Source organism: Rattus norvegicus, chromosome 3, assembly GCF_021556685.1.
Source record: "Rattus norvegicus strain SHRSP/BbbUtx chromosome 3, alternate assembly SHRSP_T2T, whole genome shotgun sequence".
Taxonomy (NCBI): Eukaryota; Metazoa; Chordata; class Mammalia; order Rodentia; family Muridae; genus Rattus; species Rattus norvegicus.
The window spans coordinates 61,194,647-61,219,015 of record NC_141536.1 but is presented as its reverse complement, the minus strand read 5'-3'; the positions used below and the strand labels follow the sequence as shown (position 1 = coordinate 61,219,015).

Genomic DNA, 24,369 nt, shown 5'->3' with positions numbered 1-24,369 from the left:
ACATAAATTAGAAATAATTCCATCACTAAGAGTCACAAATCTGTATGAATCGTATTGAGTTTGCCAGTGAGCCTTGGGAAAATCCATCAAACAATGAGAGTCTTTTTTTTTTTAATTTTAGTAACACAATTCTTGCCTTTACTTGGGGTTAGTTTCAAGCTCAGCGAGCCACATCCTTTTAATTTCCAAGGCGAACTTGCGTTTTAAAACTCCCTCAGAAATATGCTGAGTTCCAAAACTTGGAGTGCTAAAATTGCTAGGCTGGAACCATCATCTCTGGAGCTCTCAGCTCATTCTGTCTGGGCTCTTGTTTTCTTTTTTGCCTCCTCTTCTTCCCAATTCTTTATCATTGGTCAGTCATTAAGTGGAAATTCCCACAAAGCACAGCTTCTTGTAGTTCCTCTTTTAATGATGCATAATCACAGGGTAACAGTGAAATAAAGTCCACTTTAAGAGGCTGCCTGCAAAGACGTTTACTCAGTGCTTAACATGGTCATGTCCCAAACCACTATGACCGTCTGAGTTACTGTAATGTGTAGTTTGGTGAGTACCCGGTTCCCAGCCGTAAGTTTTCTTCTTGGAGCCCATGCCTTATTTCACAGCCTCATCCTGAGCTGCTGTCTCACAAACTCCACTCCGTTCTTTGGCTGTGTGTACCACTAAGCCTGGACCACAGTGGCTGTTGTCAAGTCAATCACCCTATCTCCATGTTAGAGTGCTGTGGTTCTGCCGAGTCACAAGCTGTATCAGATCCAGAAGGGGAAATTCACAAGTGAAATTCCAGTCTTGACTATGTTTTGTTTGAAGGCAGATGATGTCTTTCTTATCATTAGAGGCAAGGGTTTGTTCCTATCATGAAGAGAGGAAATATAAACATTCTACATACAGCTATAAAGGTTTTACATGAAAAATTTAAAATAACTACATGGGTATTCAGAAAAGTTGAGGAAAGAAAAAAAAACTAAAAAATGCGTTGTTTTTTTTTTCATTTTCCCTTGACATCCATGGCTCCATTGTCTAAGACAATAACACGAGGAATGGAGTAGAGCACGGTGTGTGAGTTCTTCTTCATGAATCAGGATGATGGCCAACATTACATCAGAGATATCACACATAGACACACGCACGAGCACACAAACGCACACGTGCATGTAACGTGCACATCTCCCCACCCCGGCGCATCAGGTCATCAGAGATATTTTACATTTATGATAGTTTGCTATATGAACCACTCATCAAGAATAAAACTAAGGAATTTCTTACTGGATTTATAAAGCAATTTAGATTTTAGGTTTACAATTCATCAAGGCAACAGCATAACTTTAAGAGTCAGGTTTGCTGAGTTTGAACACTAAAAACTCCCATGTTTATACAATCCAGCCACCATTTATTGATGAGACTGTAAAGAGTTGTGGGCCACTTGTTCCTGTTGAACAGCCCACACCGACAGACCTAACATTTGACTGGTTAGAAGTATTATTGCTTCTCTCTGACTTCAAATGAAAATTTGGTTTTTTTAAACAAAAATTTCCACCCTACCAATAAAAATTATAAGTGAATATGAAATGAACCTAAAATATGTTCTTAAAACTTTCCCAGCAGATATCAATGGATTTACAACCATTGTTCTAGTTTTTAATCTGTTGATCATTGTGGGCAAAACACAAGACACCTACCTTCTATTAATTTATTTCAAGAAGGGAGATTTGCCCCGTCATTTCCTCTATGATTGATTTGCTCTTGGACCCCCAAGAAGTGCCCAGCAGACCCTCCAACAAGCCCTGCAGGTCATCCACAAAACTACTTCACTAGCCCATAGGCCAATAGGATTGTGGATAAATTATGTTTGACAAAAAAAAAAATTTGGGCCAGTCAGGCTTTAATTAATTTTGATTGAAAATAGAAAGGCCAGTCTGAATGAAGTCATAATCAGCCAGGAAAAAAAATGTTTGAAGGGGGCAAGAAATCTAAAGTATACGGCAAAAGATGAGCCATTGAGGAAAGGGTGGTGGTTCTCAGAAAACATAAATCCTGCCCCCACCCAATTCCTCCCATTATTAAACTCTAAAACTAAGGGCGAACAGGTGGATTCACTGGAACTGTCTTCTGCAGATTTGTTTATCGTGTGCTTTATTGGTTTTACAATTTGCTTTCAAACTTTATTGTGTCACACGGCCGTTTGCTTCAGTTCAGGGCACAAGCACCCGTCCTGCACCACTAGACCATGGGCTCCACTCAGGGGCCAAACACCACAGAGTGAAAAAAAAAAAAAAAACCAAGAAACTTCCAAGCTGGGATTTTTGGGTGTGTGGCGTGGTGTGTGTGTATGTGTGTGTGTGTGTGTGTGTGTGTGTGTGTGTGTGTGTGCTTGTTTTGTTCTTCTTGAAATGAGAGAAAAATTTTAATTCATATTTCATATTCAGAAATTAATTTGGGGGTTTCTGTCCATTTCTATTATAGCATATCAATCCCAGCCCCAGCAGGGTTATTTATGAATAATTATTCTGATAAACCAATTTTGGGGAGCACTTCAAATCCGAGAACGTGAAGAACAGCAGAGTCGTTGAATTAACACAAACCACTCCAGAAGCCAAGCACCCGCCACGTGGTGGTGCCGGCATTGATTAGCTAGGAGAGAGACCACGAAAGCAAACGGTTTGCCTGGAGCTATTTAGCAAGTTTGGAATAAAAAGCATTCTTCCAGGCCCACTTCCTGTTCACTTCCAGAATTCTCTACTGAAAGGCTAAATTGGACATTTCTTTCATCCATAGGCGAGACCCAGTTCTTTCTGTCTCTGGACCATGCCTTTGTAGAAATGTGCACAGAAGGGCATAGTTCACATGGCCTCTGGGCACCGCACTCTGCGTGCCGGGAGAATGAGGGACTCCTTTTTTCTCTACGATGACCCTACAATTGTACAGGTCAGCCTGGAAACCCCTGGAAGGGAACATGATGGGGGGGGGGACCTATGGAGTAGTTACTGTCCAACTCAACACAATCAGAATTGCACTTTCTGCCTGCTGGCTGCCATTCTTCCAAAGCATAAACATTTCTTTCAAAAACATGCCTGCTCAAAGCAGACTTTCAAATGTTCTCTGATTAAAATTGCCAGGTTTGTTTGTACCATCTGCTAATGCAATCACGTAAAATTCTGATTTTCTGTCAATGAGTTAATCCTCCTGACGCTGAACCAAATGGGCTTGAACAGGAAATGGGGAGCGCGCAGTAAGACGGCTTTGGACTCAGTCGAGCTCTGGGAGCCATCCGTGAACTCAACTTGGGCTTCTGCCCCATCTGGTTTGGGCAGAGATAGCCATGGCCAGTCTTTCTCAGTCTCTTACACATGCAGTCCTGTTTGCAATTTGTCTATCTCCCCTCACCTCGCAATTACATTTTGATATCGAGCACGGGATGAAAGTGCATCCTAAGGTATTGAATTATCAGAGCTTCTCCTCGGTGGGGAAGTTTTGTATGAAGAAAAGCTTATTACTTGCACTGCCCTAGTTACTTCTTTTGTTTTTCAAATTGGACTCGTGAACGCGTTTTACGTTTTGAACCCACTTAATGGGCAATCTATAACTTCATTTGAAGATCTAGCCTAGGACTGTAACAAAAATAAAAGAAAGAAAGAAAAGAAAGAAATCTTTCCCTCTTCTTGTCTGGCCACACTAATCCCCTTTAAAGTACCTTTCCCATCAAGGGAGCTCAGAGAAGCACAATTTCTATGGCAAATGGAATACCGAGTGGTCCAGTTTAAAAGGGTTACTGTGAGTGATAAATGAAAATATTGGAAGGACCCGGAGAGACACCCTGATATATTGCCACTCTGCTTTATTGGGTCGGGGATATTCATATGCTTCTGTCTAATTGGGAAGCCGAGGAAATGGAAGACCTTGGCTTCTGCCAGTGGGGATGCACCCTGGAAATGTTTCACTGCAAAGTGATTAAAACGCTGTAAGAAGTTCAGCAAGCAGGAGGCAGGGGGAATGGCTCAGCGAAAAGGAACTCCATTGCATTCCTCCAGCCTTGACAAGATTGACAAGTACATATATATATATATATATATATATATATATATATATATATATGTATGTGTATATATATATGTATATACACATATATGTATATATGTATATATATACACACATACATATATATGTATATATGTATATGTATATAAAAAAGATATACATATATTTTTTAAAGTGTGATGGATTCAGATGACTCTAGAAAGTTCTATCTTAAAAAAAAAAAACATAGGGGCTGGGGATTTAGCTCAGTGGTAGAGCGCTTGCCTAGGAAGCGCAAGGCCCTGGGTTCGGTCCCCAGCTCCGGAAAAAAAAAAAAAAAAAAAAAACATAGAATGGTTAAAGTGTCCCCTCGGAAAAATGCCTGGGGAAATACATCATTGCAATGGTATAGAAATGCAGCAGGAAGTGCCTGCAGATTGCCCAAAGAAAACAAAGCCAATTTTCAGAGAAGATTGGTTAGAATAGCGAATGTGCCCAGCTTCATTTAATGCCCACGGAGTTCGCGTAAGAATGTAATTAAGAATGAAAACAGATAAGCCACTGAACCTGGTTCTCTGAGTTTCTTCAGAAGGCCAGGGCCCAGTCTCTCTAGCAGGATTCAAAACAGCAAGTGACAGTGTGTGTTTGGAGGTGGGTGGGTGGGTGGGGTGGGGTAGGCAGGTCCACACACTCGGCTCTGTACCCAAACATTCTCTCTCATGTGTCTTTAGTTATGAGTATTTTTTTAAAGAACAAACCTTCTCATTATTTATAGAAAAGACCTTTATTATTTTGTCCAACTGGTAAAACACAATTTCTGTTTGGGCAGTACATTCTTTATTATATTTATGTAGATAGGTAGACTATATCTATACTAGATAGAAATATGGCATTTGTTCTGTGAAATGCTTTTATCATCACAGAGGCCTCGTCAGGGCCCTACGGAAGTTTAACCATAGCAGCTCTCTCAACTAATATGGTAATGATGTGATGGAAAAAAAGAATGCTATATCATCCTCTGTGGAGAGCTGGGGCAGGGATGGTGCCCTGACTCAGATACTCACACACACGCAGGTGAGCAGCCTATCCTGATCATGGGTACCAGCCCAGGTGTAGATTCTCACTCTTCCTCATTGGTGCCAAGACCTTGACAAGCACATAATTCCTTTGAACTCTAGTTCTTGTGGTTAGAACGTGGATAGCGGCTTGGGCCTTGTGGGGTAGTGAAGATTAAGTGAGTGGCACAGGAAAAGTGGTTAGCACAGTGCTACGGAATAAAGGAGAGGCAGAGCTTAACCCTTGGTTGGTAGTCAGTACAGCGTCGTAAAGCTTCAAGCTACCAAGCAGAACACACAATGGCTAGGAACCATTTCCCCATGTTCTGATTACATCTGCATTTTCCTTGCACACAGCATGCTAAGTGAGCTCCACATTTCACATGTATGAAGGGTTTCTCCTTGCTAACAAATGCAGGACATTCTAGTCAATGCCAATTACAAAAAAAATTTTTTTTACCTGTTTTATCCTGCACCCTTCTACATTTAAGTATTTCTTCACCCTAGTTCGAGGTTAATTAGTTCAAGATCTTAACAGGTTGCAGAAATAATGGCACAAAGACTTGCGATGGATCAAGTGGGTCCTTAAATGGATGAAGAAAGAAGAGGGCTGGAGAGATGGTTCTGTGGCTAAAGTACATTTCAAGCAAGCATCGGGGCTGGAATTTGGAGCCCCAGAATTGCACATAAGTGGCCTATAATTGCAGCCTAAGATGTGCAGAGAGTGGACCCAGAGAACAGACTCATTATCAACAGCCATTACATCAGTGAGCTCTGGGTTTGATTGATGCACCCTATCTCAGAAGACTGGTTGAAAATAATCCTTCTTCTCAACCACAGGCCTCCACGTACCCACACTCCCGTGTCTACACATGCATACCAAAAGATACCCATACATACACGTGCATAGCACACCATGCATGCATACATAAAAATGGAAGCAAATAAGAAAAAGCAAAAAAGAAAAGAAAAGCAGGAAAAATTGGGTTAGCAGGAAAGCCAGTAGACAGTTCAGGCCTCTTAAGCACAGGTGTGTTTCCAGACACTCTTCTACCTAGACAATTGGATTCCTGAGATGATTAGCAAACAAAGGGTTTCTTTGTCAAGAATGTTTACCCAAATATTTCGAATGACATTACCTTCCAGGAAGATCTTGGCACACGGTCAGCATAGCAGACATTTGAGAACTACTGAGACATAGAATCCTGTTCCTCTTAATACTGTTTATCATGGTACCCAATAATATTTGGAGAACAACCCACTACCCTTATCTCAACTGGGAAAAAGGGACACTCATTCACGAAGATCAAATATTAGATGACAGGGCCCATGATAGAGCTGTTGGAAAGAAGTGTGACCATCCTCAATGAGGGTATGCTGGAGACTGCCATTCCGAGAACATTTGTTCTTTCTCAACAAGTCTGCTGGTTTTGAAGCAAGAGGGCTAAACGCTTCAGAGATGAATGCCATGAAATACAGTTCTGTTCAAGTGGGGACACAGAGATCTTTTTAAAATCTTGAGATGCATGTAGTACAGAGCCTGCACCTATGAGCACAGCTTTTCTAGGCAGTGAGAATGATGGAGAATTTGGAATCTGTATCCTCAATTCCCTGAAAGGTATCACAGTACAGAGACCCATGAACTAGCCTCTGTGGTCCTTCGTTGGGGCCATGTCAACATGTGGAACATACTTTTCTAAGGCTGCACAAACACTAGGGAAAAAAAAAGCAAAACCAACAACAACAATAATAAAAAACACAGCCAAGCTGAGGATTTTTGAAGATTATAGTCACAAGCCACACTTAAATCAGGCTCTGCCCACTTCCCCCACCCCCAATGCTAACTCCTTAACCGACCTTCCTTATTTTCACATCACTCAATCAAAATAGTTTTCTATTGAACAAATACTGAAACTGTTTCCATGGGCATTACAAAAGACTATGTACAATTTCTGCATTTAAGGCCCACTCATTGTCACTGGAAATACTACCATATTGTGTATGGTATTGTGATTGAAAAATCATTTATGTATTTCATAGTGAAAGTATACAGGAAGTTGTATGAAATATCAATTTGCATATTGCTAAAGAATGAAGCTACATTTTATCCTTAGCTTGCAGTCCTAGATTGTGGTGTGTATGTAGCATTCACTGGTGTCGTGTGAGAGTCATGGAAACTGTAATGACCCTAAAATTAGACTCATGCTATACAACACAGTATAACCAATGAAATTTAGTAACAGGACACTTTGCGTAGCAGAAATGCCAGGACAGAGCCAGGCTGAGATGTTTGAAGTCTGACGTTACATTTCTTATGCTTCACGAACTGCCCCGTGCTTTGCTCAATGTCACTTGAGATCAGTGTCAGAAAACACACCAGCAAGGCAGCCATCTTAGAGGTAATTGTTACTTTATGAGGCTGAATCTGACAACCCTTCAATTTCAAGAAACGAACTTCCTCAAGAAGTGAACAGAAATACTGGTTTATTCCAACTTGTATTCTCTCTCTCTCTCTCTCTCTCTCTCTCTCTCTCTCTCTCTCTCTCTCTCCCTCGGTTGCGTTTTAAATCCTCACGCCACTAAAGGTAGAAAGCTACTTCATTTTCTGACACGCTTAGACATCAACAAGTGTGAAGCATTAATATGCAAAACTAGGACCAAGAAGAAAGCAGTGCGTGGTATTTATTTTACAGTAATGGATCTCAATCTCTCTGTTTAGGCTAACACAAAACCAATAGCCACAGACATTCCATTTCTCTTCCTTTGTTGAGCATATTTGCTCCATTGACAAGGAGCCTGAATTGTGGGGCAGGTACTCTTGTTACACTTGAATGAGTACGAATAGAACAAAACGAGTCAGAGATGTGTTCATTTAGAGGCACAGGTAATGGGAGCATAGAGGTAATGGTTACAGGAATGGATGTGACCTGCATGTAGGGTGACCCATCAGTCACTCTGTCCTTCCCCCATCTTCCCCTTCTGGTGCCTGTTTTCTGTATCTCTTTCTCTTCTGGCTGCATATTGGTTCTCAGACACACAATGTTACTTCTACATGGTTTATTAGACTTTATAATTGAAAAACATAATGACAGGTTTTGGGTATATGTCCCCCAAGACGTACCAGGGATTTCAGGCAGGCGTCTTAGTTCCAGTTGCTATAGCTTGAAGTAACATAGACAGGAAAGCTGACAAACAGAAGTGATGCATCTACCAGATTCTGGAAGGTTCTGGAGGTTGGAAGGGTGAGATGTGGAAGGGACAGGTGTTCCTTCGTGGTGAGGGCTCTCTCCTGGGTTGTAGACCAACTTCCCCTTGTGTTCTCACGCAGCAGAAAGTGATGTAGGAAGACTACTTTTAGAACAAGGATTCCACTGTTTGACCCAATGACTTCCCAATGCTCCACCTCCTGAAACCATTACATTTTGGGGGATTCTATGCCAGTCAAGACTTGGATTTGGGGACAGTGGCACAAACATTCAGCTCCTGACAGGGTCTGTGTACTGTCACTAAAGAGAACGTTCTCTTGTAGGAATGGGATTTGGCCATGGAGAAGCTGAAGAGCCAGGCTCTGGGGATTCTGCTGTCAAAGGACTTGACAGAAAAGGAACATCTGCAGCTCTCTAACCAGAAACTCAATCGGCTTCAAGAAGAGTTTGGACGACTCATGGTGGACAGGAAAGCCTGGCTGACAATGGCGCATGACTTCTTTACCAGTGCTAACGAGGTCTGTGTGGGGCCCAGATGACGATCGTAGGGACTCAGTCTAACCAATAAGAGTCCTACTGTGTTAGCTGGCTACGGAACGTCCCAGAAGGCTCGCTTTCTGTGAGAAAACTAACGAACTGAGGGAAGCATTTCAAAACTATGAGATTGTGTTCTGATGGGTAACGAGTTTATTTTTAAAATAACTCCAAAGCCAGGCATCTTTAACTGTGGGTTTGAGGTCCAGCCTGGTCTACTTGTTCCAGCCCAGTTCTACAGTGAGACCTGTCTTATAAATAAAAAACAAAGACATAAGCAATAAAAAGAAAATAATTTGTAAAAAGTTTCATTTTAGAGCTAATATTGGTCTGTTTGGGATAGATATTATTCTCCGCTTTAAAGTGTTTCTCACAGACATGAGGAAATATTACAAAATATATCCAGTTAAAAAGAAGCCTTATCAATGTTGCCAGTATGCCCCTTTGTTGTTTGTTTTAAAGGTAGTTCAGGCTGGCCCCGGAGTCCCCAAGTAGTGAAGGTCTGACCTTTCTGTGTCCACCTTCCGAGTTCCGAGACTGCAGGCATACATTGCCACTCCTAGTTTACTTAGCTCTGGGAATCTGTGCATGCTAAACCCGCACTCTACCGCCTGAGGTACATCCCTGATTCACTCTCGTTCTTTTAGAACATTTTTCTTTAGTTTATTAAGTAGAGATACCTGCGTATTGTGTCTTTTGCATATGAAGCCAGCCCTAAGGTCAGAACCTGCCTCACCTCAGACATCCTGCCTTGGTCTTAAATTTTTAAGTAAGGCAGAGGGAGCCTCGACACAGACCATCAATGGGTCTTTCTGAGTATCTCCTGGCTAAATGCCCTCACTGTTGGAGTGAGCCCTCCTGGGGGTGGTCAGTTAGACGTTCTTAGGTCAGAGGGTGGAGTCTTGTGAATAGGATTTCCACCTTCTGCCACTACATGAGAGCACGTGAGGTTAGTCTGCAGCCCAGGAGATGGCCCTCATCACAACGGAACCCCTTTCTTCCTGATTTCAGCCTTCCAGCCTCCAGAGTCATGCGCAATGTGTTGCTGCTGTTTATTCGCACGGGTGGTGTTCAGTGTGTGTGGCTGGGGGTGTTATTTGGAAGGTTTTTGACCTTTGACACTGTCACATAGACTTCCAGATGCTGCACTGGAATTGCTTAACCAGCTACACATCAGCAATTTAAAGTTAGACAAGATAAAAAGCAGAGGATGAGAGGAAGCTCCCGGAAGCTTACATTCTCCGTGCATGCCCTGAAATCCGACACTGGCACTCTGAGGATAGTGAACCGTATCTGGGTTCTAAGACAGTGAGAATGGAATTACAGCAGACCTATTAGAGAAGGACGTCTTGGCTAATTGAACTTTGGGAGGAATCTCTCTGTTTTCACAAAGGAAACAGATACAGCACAGAGCTGGAGTTACTGAACTAAGTACATGCTAATTACTCCTTAGTTTTCTCTTCAGCAGCCCAACTTTCAGGTAAGAGGTTGTAAAATCTCCATCACACTTTTAATCTACAGAATGAGCTGGCTGTTTTAATCTACAGAATGAGTCAACTGTTACCTCAGCTAAGAGAGAGCAGAATGGAATGTGTTTCTATAAAACAATGCTTCTAATGGAGGCCGCGTAGCTCACAGCTCACATAGATGTCTCTCCTTTGCTCCCTCTCTTGTTCCCTCGTTGTTTTGCTTCCTCTGCAGTCATTATTTGATGCCTTGCCATGGTTATCTATCATCTGACTTTATTCTCAGGCCCCGAGGGAACTTGTAAAAGTTAGAGTTGGTGGAGGAGAGGAGGAAGGCAAGAAGGAGACAGGGGAGGGAAAAGTCAAGAGTGGATATGTAGGACCTGATCAGCCCTGCGTTCAGGAGGTTCCACTCATGAAAACACAGAGATGGAGATCGATGCAATAAGCAAGAGGTTTAATAATCCAGTACACTGGGGTGACCCTGTACTGGGGACAGAGGCGACCCTAAAGAACAAAGGCCCACACTCTTTTTTTTTCCCTCTGGAGCTGAGGACCAAACCCAGGGCTCTCTACCCAAGCCCTCTACCACTGAGCTAAATCCCCAATCCAGGCCCACACTCTTATACTGTTTCAGGGTATGGGCTTTAGGTTACAGCATGAGTTGGTTATTTCTCATTGGTGGGGTCTATTACTTTTTGAATTCATTGCAGCCTATTGTCCTTTGAATTCATTGGAGGCCCTTGGTGGGGAAATACCTTTGGCATGCAGAGGGGGTGGTGAAGGACCCCTGCTAAGGGCGGTTAGCTCATTTCCTAGAACAGGGTGTTTTCCTAAATTCCACCAGGCCTTTGCCTAAGGCAGCCTTTGTCCTTACGTTTGAATCTTACAGATAACTTTCTCAATCTCATACAATAATGCAAGCCTGGTCTGGAGAACAGAACTCTCATATCCTTAACCCGGAAGAATAGATCCCTAGACTCCCCGTGTCATCTCATGGTTTGATGCCACAGCACAGTAACTATTCAGCTTAAAAGTCGGCTGACATTGACCAGTGCTCTAGTTTGTGGCCAGATGGTTCTCAGAAAGGCTTAAGGTTCTTTCTTGTTTAAGGTAATAATATTCGAATTAAAACTAGAAACTCAGTGTGAAAGATGATGGATATGGGAACTGGGGTGTGGCCAATGCCAGCGTCTGTAGAGTGAATGGTTAATTATGTATCCACGTACATGGCTTCTATGCTATTAAGGTAAAAGAAATGAAATTATGTAAAGTATAAGTCTCTGTAAGCTAAGAACTAAACACTAAACTCCTCTTATGACTTTTAAGTAACATTTTTCCTCCTGATTCATAGATTAGACTCTCCAAATTTTATATATATACAAAATTACTTTACCTGATCTTGGCAGGAAACTCATCAATAAATCTCTAGAGGGCTGGCTTTATAAAAAATTATTTTAACATCAAAAGTCTTTAAAATAATTTTCTCGGCTAGAATTTCTGTGCATACTAGTAAGTGGGGTAGTGCTTAATTTATTTCATCAATTGTTTAGCTCAGAAGTGCTATGTTTTTCCCTTTGAAAATTGCCTGTGCTGTGTCCGGAGGACGCCGGATTTCCTTGCTGTGTGCACTTGTGTTTGTAGGTGAATTCATGCTCCCAAGCGCTGAGGACTCGGTTTACCTGACTTTTAGGCTCTGGTGCTGTCCTTCCATGGGTGCTGGCAGCAGATGCATAGGTTAGGGGTCAGCGTTGAGGATGGACGACAGCATCAAAACAGTAGCTAGGCAACAGCATGCAAATGTGCTCTCTATGTCCTAGTTCCAATATGGGTGGTGCCCCACAGAGGAAGGTGTGAGGAGAGGAACTCTCCACTCAGGGTATCTGCTGTTTTATAGCAAACAGTAACCAAGTCTGCTCTTTGCCTCCGGGGGTGACATAACCTCTGATTGGGAAGACTGCTAGCTGCAGAGCCTACTGAGAAAGGTGGCCCGCTAAAGAGGTCAGGGCCTTCATTCTTGGCATACAAGAGAGAGGGGTGAGAGAGCATGCATGCAAGTGTGTCTGTTGGTGCTATGGAGGACAAAGAAGTTTCTGCCTGAGGGCTCTTACCGCAAAGAAATATGAATTAGTATCTCAGTAAACAAACGCATTGGCTGAAATTATTCATGTTGTGTCAAATGCCAGTAAGCAGAACATGCTGGTGCTGTGGACAACTGTGCCACTGGGATGTGTGAATGTCAGCTTACTAAAAAGTGGGACAGTTGGGTTTAAAATGTACCTGTTGAGAGGCTGACCAGGTGGCTCAATGGGTAAGAGCGCTTGCTGTACAAATGTAAAAAGTTCAGATCTCAGGATCTTCATGAAAAGTCATGCATAGTCCTGTGCATGCCCAGAACTTAAGCATGGTGGAGGGCAGAGATGGCAGGAAAATGGGAGCTTGGTGGTTGACTGCTTAGCTGTGGGTACCTTGAAAGACCTTTTCTTGGGGGAATGAGGCAGAGTGACAGAGTGGAAAGCCTAAAATCCTCTGACTTCTACATATCCATCTTCACACATGTGCCTGAACACCACCATTACCACCCCCTACTGCTCACTCCCCATCCCTCCCCTACACCACCATCGCCACCCACACACCACTCTAGTCCCTACCCCTACATGTTACTGTGACTGCCACCACCACCACATCAAACAGTATGTTTCAACATTGTGTGAGTAGAAAGGGAAGAAGGCACAGTTTCTCTACAGAGTAGACAGTACGTTCTCATATCATGTATACTTACATTTCTACCATGTTTATTGTTCCACTCATCCCTCAACTTCTTTTCACTTCATTCATTCCTCTCTACCAATTCTAAATTGAGTACACAATTCGTTTACTGAAGTCACTAAATAAGCAGTATGGCCAGTCCACAGCAATAACAGCTCCATCTTTAGGCATTCCTGTATTTATTGAATATTTATTGAGCAACTTCTCTGTGACAGGCACTGTTCCTAATCCTCAGGATACATTACTTAGAGCCAAATGTGCAGAAATCTATTGGTCAGTAGCCTACAAATTTTGAGATCCAGTAAGCTGTAACAATCCCCTAACTGTCCACACTGAGAACAAGTCCCCAAATATCTTGACTTCGATAATCCCACTGGTACGTTGTTGTAATTTGCCTTAGGAGCTTGGGACAATTACTCAGAATTTGTGAGTCTGTTTCTCAAGCAGAGAAAATGGGAGCAGTGTATTGTTCTGGAGAGATGGCTGTTTGAATCGGACTTAGCAGTAGGTGGCAATGTTGAGACATGGGCCTTAGGAATGCTGCTCTGTTTGTCCTCTACAACACACACAAAGATTGAACCGGGCTACTTAAGGAATTGATATACCTCCTTTTCAGAGTTTCTTCCTGCATTTGGTGAGCTCATTTGTCGAATCATTGGGCAACAAATTAGCTAGTATTGCTGATGGTTTACATTGAGCATGAGCTGGCTGGAGAGGAGCCCCTCTCTCTGAATTGTACCCTCATAGCTTGAAATACAAGCATCACATCTGTTACAGAACATTCCTTGATCCTTCCAAATTTTTATCCTTCTCAATTGTGGATTATCATGTGTGCTATATTCCCAGCATTTTCGTGGACTTCTCTTAATACCTGTAGACCATCCAAGTTACAACTGTTTGGGGTTTGTGATGAGTGTCTAGTGTCTTTGAAGATCGGAACAGCGTGAGCCTTTTATTTATGCAACAGTCATGGCTGAACCCAAATCTCTCAAGCGTGGCCCTTGGGTTATCAAGATTCTTGCCCATACTTCCTGTTCCCAGGCACATGATTTCTCTGGGAGAAGCAAGCAGAAGAAACAAGCAAAGTCCGTTTCCTGAACGTGGTCTGATCTTTGGATGCTCCGTATGAGCGCAAAGGGGAAGTCAATCTGGAGCACTCGAAGAAACCCCTGAGTACTCACAGGAAACGAAGTGACATGGCTTCGTTGCGTCCCTGTCACTATTGCAAATGTGGTGTCTTTTAGAAGATGTGGTTGCTTTTCAAAACAATTATGCACCAGTAATGCCTAGAGCTACGTTTCTGTTTGACATGAAAACAAAATAATTAAGCATGACATTTGCTGTACTTTTCCCATTTACATATTCCTCATTTACCATTTAAAATACATGCATCTTAAGCACCATGGTGGAAAACAATTACAATGGCCTAATTATTGAACAGATTGAAAGAGGAAACATGACCAGATAGAGAACCTGAAAAGTATTATTGAGAAAGAATTTCTTAAAATGATGTAAATAAAAATCTAATTGTTAGAGATTTTTTTTAAAAGTTACTTTTAGTCGTTTTATTCTTGAGCACCATGACTCATCTTTTTGATAGATTGAGGTAAGTATGTGTGCGTGTCTGTGCACATGAGTGCAGGCTCTAGAAAGGGAGGTGAGCTGCCTTGGAGCTGGAGTTATGAGCGCTTGTGAGCTGCCTAACATGTCTGTTTGGGAACCAAACTCCAGTCCTCTGGAAAGGCAACACTGGCCCTTAAGCACCAATCCATCTGCATGGTCTCATCCTTCTGGACCCTCGTGGGTTATTTACAATACAGAGTGGTGAGCAGTAGGAAAGCTATGGTGGATTAAGCCCAAGGCAGTGGAGAGCACCGACCAGAGCCCTGTTAGGGGAAAATGTGTCAAGGAAGGTAACCACTGAGTGGAGCTGGGAAGGATGACTCACAAGGAAGGGGGGAAGGCTGGAAGATGCAACATCAGCTATGCTTGGGAGATGTAGGCTAAGCCATTGCCTGAGGTGTGGAGGGATACACCTCAGATCAGATGTGAAGAGTGACAGAAACACTAGAGAGAGCCAGGGTGCAGTGAGGAATGTGGACACCATGATCAGGAGTGTGTGTGTGTGTGTGTGTGTGTGTGTGTGTGTGTGTGTGTGTGTGTGTGTGTTATATGTAGTTGTTGCTATTATATATCATTTACTATATAATATATAAGAAAAATATTTAAGGACTTGAAAAGTTATCTTAAGTCAAATCTCACCCAAATAACTGATGATGATATCATCATTTAACCTACCTCCCTTCTGTCCCTCTGAGAGAACGGTTGACTCTGGGTTAGGACCTTTGACTTTAAAGCTCAGGCCAGGTTGTTTAAACCTCAGCAAATAGACAATGAAGGTGGGCAAACTGTTAGTACAGAAGTAGTAAATAAATATATGATCGAAAGGTGTGGAAACTCTTCAACGTCATTCATCACAAGATCCCTAAACCCAGTTCAGGCTTAATCATCTGATTGTCAAGATAGTCAATTTTGGGGTGCTATAAATCAATAGTAGGGTGTTTCCCTGGTGTCTCTGAGGTCCTGGATTCTACCTCCAGTTCTGCAAATACAAACAGAGATATTTCATTTTATTCCTACTCAGCAGTAAACATTTTTTTCCAGTAATTTTCCAGTAATTCATAGTAAGTAAATCTGTCAGTGGCCCTTTAAGTCATGAATGTATTCACTGGAAGTCCTCCCATGTGTCCTTCCACACTACTACATATCTCTTTTGGCAGTGAACATGTTCAGGCTTGTGGTAATCATTTCTTGGTAGATTTATTTTTCCTTGCCCAATTAAAATTCTTTGCAGCTAAGAAGCACGTCTATCTTACTTTGTATTTACCCAAACAGTCTAGTGCCTTCTATTTAATTATTTGAGCCATTGACAGCACGAAATACAAACTATAAAGGAGTGGCTGGTCTGCTGGAGACTAGGCCGCTCTGAGCGTGACAGCTCTGAACGTCATCAGAGCTGCTGTGGCGACTTGTACGACACCTTCAGGACAAAACCTACTGGTTATTGACATATTCTCATAGTAGAGGAGGCATTGGCCCCTCACCTGGGGTTCTCGCCATTGCTTCCGGTACATAGATATATAATTTGCTCCTAAATGTACATAGTCTCGTCATCTCAGGGGGAGCTGGTGATTATAGTGTGTGCAGCAGGTAAAGGGACCAGCGTCGACCTCTTAAGCTATGGGAAGGTTGTCATCTGTGCTGCAGTGAGACTCTGCATTGATGCGGCTGCTTTGCAGTCATGCATGCTATGGGAAGGTTGTCATCTGTGCTGCAGTGAGACTCTGCATTGATGCGGCTGCTTTGCAGTCGTGCATGCTATGGGAAGGTTGTCATCTGTGCTGCAGTGTGACTCTGCATTGATGCGGCTGCTTCGCAGTCATGCATGCTCCTATGAGTAACTCCATGTTCGATAAGTAAGCCCAACAGACTCATTGGTTTCCCGGGTTGGACCTTGAGAGAATTCTACTTACAATATAAGTAAACATTTTTTTCCAGTAATTAATAGTAAGTAGACATTTGTTCCCATCTCCCCAAGAAAAGTTTATACAACCAAGAACAATATACTATGTCCTTCGTAACATTATATTGACACACTGAGATAAGATCAATTTAAAAGGAAAAATCTTACTAAGATAACGAAAGAACACAGATTGCCAGTGCAAGTTCTGCGTCACACCCGAGCAGCTAAGTAGAGTTAAATAAGAGAAAATACCACATGTGTCACCCTTCCACCGACTCCAGGCAGTACTGATTGTTTATTTATTATTCCTGTCATGTTCCTCATCGCTCAGGAGAGAGGTTGACTTCATCATCTCCTCATGCCACCTAGTGTTCAGAATTCTTACGTTGTCTGACAGAACAAACAGCTGGTTATATGGCATGTAGATTTAGCCTTTGAACGTGAGTTTTCTCTTCAAAAAACAGTCGAACAACCCCTCATTTACTTTAGAGAATATAATTCCATAATCTTTTTAGGGTAGGTGACGAGTTATATATGCATTTAAGGGTATAGTTGGAGTATAAAATAGAAATGATAGGACACTGAGGAAAATTTAGAAGTATTTATTAGCATGACTGCTAAAATAACATCCTGGAGCCAGGCTGGGGACGAATTTGGCCTGACACGTTTACTAACCACGTGGCCTCGGATATGTACCTAACTTCTCCCCGTTACTGACATCTTCATTTGTAAAGTAGAAATCCTAATTCTGCGTTCTTCCAGGATCTCCAGCCCATCCCAGTATGGTGATACAGGACTAGGGTGTAGCCCAGCTGAGGGCTTGCTGAGTGAATGCACATCAGAGCACTTGCCCTAGCTCTGTCATTCCATATGCATTCCACATTGCTTCAGCCACTCTAATGTGGCAAATCTATGTGCATCACGCAGTTGAGTCTCTAGTCCATAGATATTGCTGGATATTCCTTGAAGGGATTAAAAACAGAAACAATTCACACGCGATGATTTCCCTTATGAATAGAACAAAGGTCATCCTAAAAATCACTTAAGTCAATGAAGATGAAAGAAAAACATAGTGAATAGACTTGAGATACCTAAAGTTCTACTTAATGAGTCTCATTTCATCTGTAAGATGAATTTGCCTCAGGAAGCCTAAGACGTCAGTATGTAAATTTCCTTCATTCTCTTATGGATAAAACACTGCTGACACACGCATTCGATTTAAAGCTTCTTTTCCAGCATTTTTCAGCTTGTGGAGAAAACCTGCTGCGCAACAAATGCCTTTAAATACAGCTTAATAGGACCACTGTCTACCCGGAGACCGGAAGGGATGGTGCGGGGCAGCAAAACAACTTTGAGAAAGTAGGAACCCATGGGGGCAGTGGAGAATTGGGAAAGGGGACCTGAAATCCAGTTACACCTCTTCATTGGTTTGCAAGCGGGAACAATTTTGGTCAAACGTCCTGAACATGAGTTACTTCAGCAGCCTGAGCCACCAGCGGGTGTCTGAGGTGCTGCTTAGGGAAGGAAAGTGAAGACGTGGGTCCTTATATAAGCCGCCCAGAGGAGATCGGACTCTCTGACGGCAGTGGGATCAGGGGCTCTGATCCGAAGCTGTTTTGTGTCCTTGGGTGTTTTCCAGGGTGTGTCATTTTGCTGTTTCCTAATATTGACTCTTCCACATTTATTAGTCAAAAATCTAACGTTGTTATTGACCAGCGTCTTTGGGAACCAGCATGGCAGCAGAATTACTCTGGATGGCTCGTGGTTCTTAAATCATGGGTCTTGTCGATATTTAAAAAGAGTAAAACATGCCATTCCCCGATACCATCTATGTTTGATTTGGTAAAGTTGAGCTTGGGTCTGCATTTAACACAGTGAACAGGGGAGATTTTTATTGGCTTCTTTAAGAACAAAAGCCAAGCAGTTCCTTAATCTTTTCCAAATTAGGGCCCAAAGGAGCTGACCTGTCCCCTCCCTGTGTGGAGGGACGGAGCGGTAGCATGTGAGATGCTTTGGATGCCTGGGACCCAGCAGGAGAGAACACTGTCCTTGTGCTTTTATCTCTGCCCCAACCCCCAGTCTAGACATAAATGCTTATTCACTCTGGACATATAAGGCTGAAGAAGCAGGAGGCTATGAAAAGAAAGGCCAAGGGGGAGGAGACTTTAATTCCAAGAGAGTCTGTCCGAGGCTCACAGTGTTCTTATCTGCAGGAAGACCTTCTGTAGTGTATTTGCAACAAAGAGATCCAGTATATCAAGTTCCCTACAGGTCGGGTACATAAGAGATCGGGTCCGTTCTATTTTGGGAAGGGTAATGCTTAGATCATTTCTGGAATTGGCACATGGATTCCTCACCAAATTCTACACGGGAATGAGAGAGAGGAATTTTGCATACCATTCAGCCAGTCACAGAGAGTTTGATTTTGAAAGAAGACTTCTTTCCAAAGCCTGAAGGTTTAGCTGTTATTTTTGTGTCTACAGAACTATCCCTATTATGCTTAAAACTAAGTATGCTGGTTAGTGTTGTCAACCTGACTCAAACTAGAGTCATCTGGGAAGAGGGAACCTCTGTGGAAGAATTGTCTCCATCAAACTGGCCTACAGGCATGTTTTTTTGGAGCATTTTCTTTAATTAATGGTTGTTGTCGGAGGATCAAAGCCACCTCAGGCAGTACCATCCCTGGGCAGGCGATCCTGGGTCAGAAAACAAGGAAAGCGAGTAGCTGTGTTTCTCCTTGGTCTCTGCTTCAGTTCCTGCCTCCAGCTCCTGCTTTGTCTCCCCTCAAATGACGGACTTTAATCTCTAAGATGTTATAAACTCTTTACTCCAGAGGGTGCTTTTGGTCTTGTTTTATTGCAACAACAAAAATCCAACTAAAACATTAAGTAAGGAACTCCTTCATAGGATCCTTCTCCCTCCACTCAGAGAAACATGTCCACTCTGCACAGGTTTGTGTTAAGCTAATGAAAGGAAACCTGTCATCTCCTTTATATTGCTATTATATTTTGTCATTTGCTTTATTATGTAGAGGAAACCATGAAATGTATTCCTAACAGTTGACCTATTTGCAAAGAGACAGTGGAAGAAAATCGGAGTTCTTTGATTCCAAGCTAATGAGTTACCTTTGCTTTTGATTTAAGACTCTTATTTCTAGTGCCTAGCTGGCCCTTCAGTTTATCTTCATTCATTTCGGAAGTCATACCTTTATTATAGCATCGTGACTAAGACACAGTGACACTGCATGTGCATCCAACAGCCTTGCACTTTTAGCTCTGACTCCTATGAAGATGACACCATGGTTGAGGTCTGAGAGAGGTCTTTCACAGAAGAAAGCCCCGTAGAATGAAATTCAGGCACCAGGTGGCTGCCTTCTTCTAAGAGATTCTTTTAAAGATGTGTTCGATTGATCAAAATTTAGAACAGCAGCTAACGGTGTCTGAGTACTGCCCATCTGTCCTCATTCTTAGTTACTTTCATTATTTTTCTTAATTTTCAAAACAACAGTGAGCATAGCATGATTTATTATTAAAACAGAATGAGGTTAGCTTTGTAACCAAGAAGAGATACCATAAATTCTCCATCCCTCCCCCCATTGGTAGAAGGATACTAAGACTTCTCTTTAAAGGAGGAAAGGAGACCACATCCTGACCTTTACATGTGGACTTTCCATTTATCTCTTCCCTTGGTGGACCTTGGAATTTGTCAATCTAAACTACAAATATAACACGGAACAATTCACCAACCTTAAACTGTAAGTGGGACTTAAGGGAAGCCAAGGTAATTTTAGCCACCAGAAGTTTGCTTTAGGCATTGACTTTAAATCTTATCCTTGATTAACAAGAAGCACCATTTTGTCCTAAATAGACAACCCCATATTTAAAATAAAATTGAAATCCTAGAAACAGAGCTTGCTCCTCAGTGATGCCTCAGTGAGCTATGGGAAAGTCATAAAACCACATCCTCTAACATCGGCATACCGCCTGACTTTGCTCTGTTTCTAATTGCAAGAAAAACAGGATCAGGTAAGAAAGGGTCCTTGGGTATCAAAGTTTCTTTAAAAGACTTAAGTGACTAAGAGAGCAAACCTGAAAGATGTGAGGACATTGGAGGAAGAAGAGAATTTCACCATGAAAGAGCATCTGAGAGATTTCTATAGATTTTAACTCTGTCTAGTTGAATTTGGCCGTTCACTTTGGGGCATATCAAACTGTCTTCTGTGAGAATGAACTAAGCCCCACCTTGCCTCCCTCAGGTCTCCACTAGCCTACCTCTTCTTGTCTCTGATGGTCTGGGATCTTCCCTGACAGTCTTCTGTGGGTACCCCTTCTCCATTCTCCTCAGAGGATTCCCACTTAGCAATCTGGAAAGACTAGACTTCAAGGCTTTTGCTGGTGTTACCTGGTGTTGCATGGTGCTATATACCTTTTATGATAGACCTGTTCTTCAGAGTGGTATAGAACATTCTGAAGGGTGGCTTTCTGCAATAGCACTGACTGGAAGACGACTTCTCTAGATGGTCAGCCTTTTATTGACTCACTCGTTCCCTCTCTAGCCCAAAGGTCAGAAATGGCTATCAGGAGACCGACAAAGACTGCACTCTGCTTTACCTTTTTTAAAAATATCTTTAAACATTACAGTCCTCCTTATTTTTCTTATTTTATTTTTATTTGCATAGTGTATGTGTTGGGAGGGGTATATAAACACAAATACAAGTGTCTGTAAATTCCAGAAGAGGACATAAGGTTCCCTAGAGCTGGAATTGCAGAAGGTTGTAAGTCTCCCAATGTGGGTTTTAGGAACAAACCTCAGGTCTGCTGCAAGAGCAGTATGCCCTCTTAACTGCTGAGACATCCCTCTAGCAAAATGCTTCAGTGTCTTAATGTCACCTAAGCCTCCATAGCCAATAAACAGCTCCTTCATATTTCATGTTAATTTTGTAAACTCCATCCTCTACATTGGGCAGTCAGTCTGTTTGCCAATGCAGGAAAAAAATGGAGTTTAAAAATCTTATTTTAAGACAAAACCTTGAGCAGAGGTGGCTGGAGAGATGACTTGATGTTAAGAGCATTGGCTACTCTTCCAGAGGACAGGGATTCCGTTTCCAATACCAACCTAGCACTTCACAACCATCTGCAACTCCAGGTCAAGGTAACCCCATGACCTCTTGTAGTCTTCATAGGTACCAGGTATGCAAGTGATACACAGATATGTATGGAGGCAAAAGACTCATACACACAAAGGAAAAAATGTAAGATAAGGAGCGCCTTTGTTTGAAGGGGCTATGTTCTTTCTATATATCTGATATTGAGCCTATCAGAAACTATTACTTTGCTCCCGCTCTCTGCACTATTCCATAACTGAATTATAATCTCCCTCCTGTGGGCATATGGATGCCTTGGTTGGAATAGGTCAAGGTCATATTTTAAAGGCAAGGAGGAAAAGGACAAAAGTACTTTTCTCGGTGTCTCTCTCGAGTGCTTCAGGTTCAAAATATAATTCTTCAGGAAGCCCCCCTTTCAGACTTATTACAGAGATATTCAGGCCATGAAAGGCTACTGAGTTTTTAATAGCTCACCCATTGTATGTGTACAGTATAAAATATGCAAACTATCAATCTGACTCTCTGAATTTCATACCGTCTTAGCTATCTGTGTCATACAGATATCGTCTCAGTGTGAGTGGTTTTTGGTGACTTTGTGGTGTTGTCACTTATTAATGTTGGACTAAGCTCTAAGTTCCCCTACGTGGGCACTGCACTGCTGTTTTTCCCCGAACTAAGACCTATTTTGTCGTGGTTGCTGTGATCAAACTGCTAAGTTGAATGGCCTGGTTTAATCGCTAGTGTTTCGTGTACACATTGATGTAGTTTTAAACTAAAAGAGTAGAAAATAAAAGTATGGGGTATTTTCTTTGGCAGGCATTTGATGTACTTGGAAAAGTTGAAGATTACCTTAAGCTCCTTAAATCAGAGGGTTTAAGCCTGCCTGCCTTGGCAGCAAAACATGAGGAATTACACAGAGAAATTAAAGACTCTACAGCCGCCGCTCTGCAAAAGGGACGGACCTTAATCAGCCAAGTAGACTCCTGCCGGTGAGTAAAGTCTGTTTTATCCCCGGTGTAGCAAGGTTTTTCACAGTTTCCATAAACGGGTTAAAAAAAAAAAGTTGAGCGAAGGCTTCTGTTTGTTTGTTTGTTTGTTTATTTATTTATTTTATTTTCTGCTTCTGATGTGTGGCTGCATTACGACGTGGCTTAAAGGGTTCTATTGAATTACGCTCAACAGCAATTCCAAACACAGCATCGCTCACCCAGAAGTGAAGCCACAGCCCAAGCCTGAGGACTTAAAAGATGATAAAGCTTTGTCTCTGAGTGTGTCTGAAGAGGGGGGAGAGAAACACTAAACTGGGAGGGGCTCTGCTTCTCACACTTCCCACATAATGCCACCCTCAAGCCCCTCACCGCCAGGCTTCCCGCCCCCTGGGTTCAAGAGCCTTCTTTTTCTCTATTGCCTCATTTTTTTTTCCTTTCTAGGAACAAAACAAAAAAACAAAAAAAAAAACCCCACCAGAGTTCTTCTTTCCCTTTGACCTTGCTATTTCACTGAACAAAACCCCCAATAAAAGGTAACTATTAATAACAAAGGCTCGCACTGAGTGAGAGCCTGCTATGTGCCAGGCACCGTGCCAAGGGCTTTAGGGACATTATCTCATTTAATCCACACAGCGACTCTATGAAACACAAAAAATGTTTTCCTTCCACAGACAAGGTGACTGTGACACGGGTTTTTAAGAAACTGACTAACAGGATCACACAGCCAGTTTGTGACAGAGGCAGCTTTTGAATCCAAGGCACAGGCTCCGGTTTCCATGCTCTTGGGCAATGGGCCAGGAGGATCACGTCAATGAGTGTGTTCAGTGGGTGCCTTAGAGGGAGCTGAGGACTGTGTGGGCATGAGGGGCATTGGGAAAGAGAAAGAACGTATTTGGGAAGTGTGAGAATTTGAAGCCAGGGAGACAGCATAGCTCTTGGAGCAGGTTATCAGCCAGGAAGAAAGGAAGGCAGCGCTTCCACTTGAACATGAGGAGATGAAATCTATTTACCCAAAGAGGTTGGACCCCGGCTCTCATTTTCCCCCCTATCTTCCATATCCTTGAAACTCAAAAACACAATTTGAGGAATGAAGTGGGTGGGATGTGGTAAACGTGATTTCGTTTCCTTTTAGCCTCCTGGTCTGCTCTTTTCAGCTGTGTTTTAAGAGCAGACGTGAAAGCCTAGGCTTGGGAATTTTCTTTCCAAAACAGTCTGACCTGGACAGAGGCATTGGATGTGGGGATTAAGTGGTTGCTATGGGACCATGCAAAGCTGAGATTAGAATTAATCCAAGATCTCCCAGCAAAAGCCAAGAATTGGAGGCCATGACAAGGGCAACCAATTTCCACAGGGATATAACTACCAGTGACAACTGCGGGTGCTTAGTGTCTTGAGTTAGGTGTTGCATCAGATCCAGATAAGGCTGGAGCCCGGGCAGGTGCCATCTGGGCCCAAGGGCGCCTGTAGCGGTCGCTTCCCTCATTTCCCCTCATGGTCCATGTCTATTCCTTATAAATGCCTTGAGCTGTGCAGACAGCTGTAAGATACAACAGGCATTCGTATGTTAGTGTGGGTCATGTGGCGTCTAGAGGAGGGCCGAGGCCTGCCATTATCACTGGGTCTCATAGTCTTGCTAAAGTCACCTTTCCCGTCAAGCGAGTCTTTGCTTGTGCTATTCTCTCTGGCTTTGGGGAGATTCCTCATGTGCGAGC

The 24,369-nt window shown here is 42.6% G+C and overlaps 1 protein-coding gene across 3 annotated transcripts in view; it reads left to right on the top strand.

Moving 5' to 3' along the window:
- Nucleotides 1-24,369, top strand: part of Ccdc141 (coiled-coil domain containing 141) — a 160,229-nt gene that overhangs the window by 72,461 nt on the left and 63,399 nt on the right. For all 3 annotated transcript variants that reach the window (XM_087651716.1, NM_001430394.1, XM_087651717.1), the window contains 2 exon segments: nt 8,596-8,790; nt 22,485-22,657. In XM_087651716.1, coding sequence (XP_087507842.1) covers nt 8,596-8,790; nt 22,485-22,657 — 368 coding nt within the window.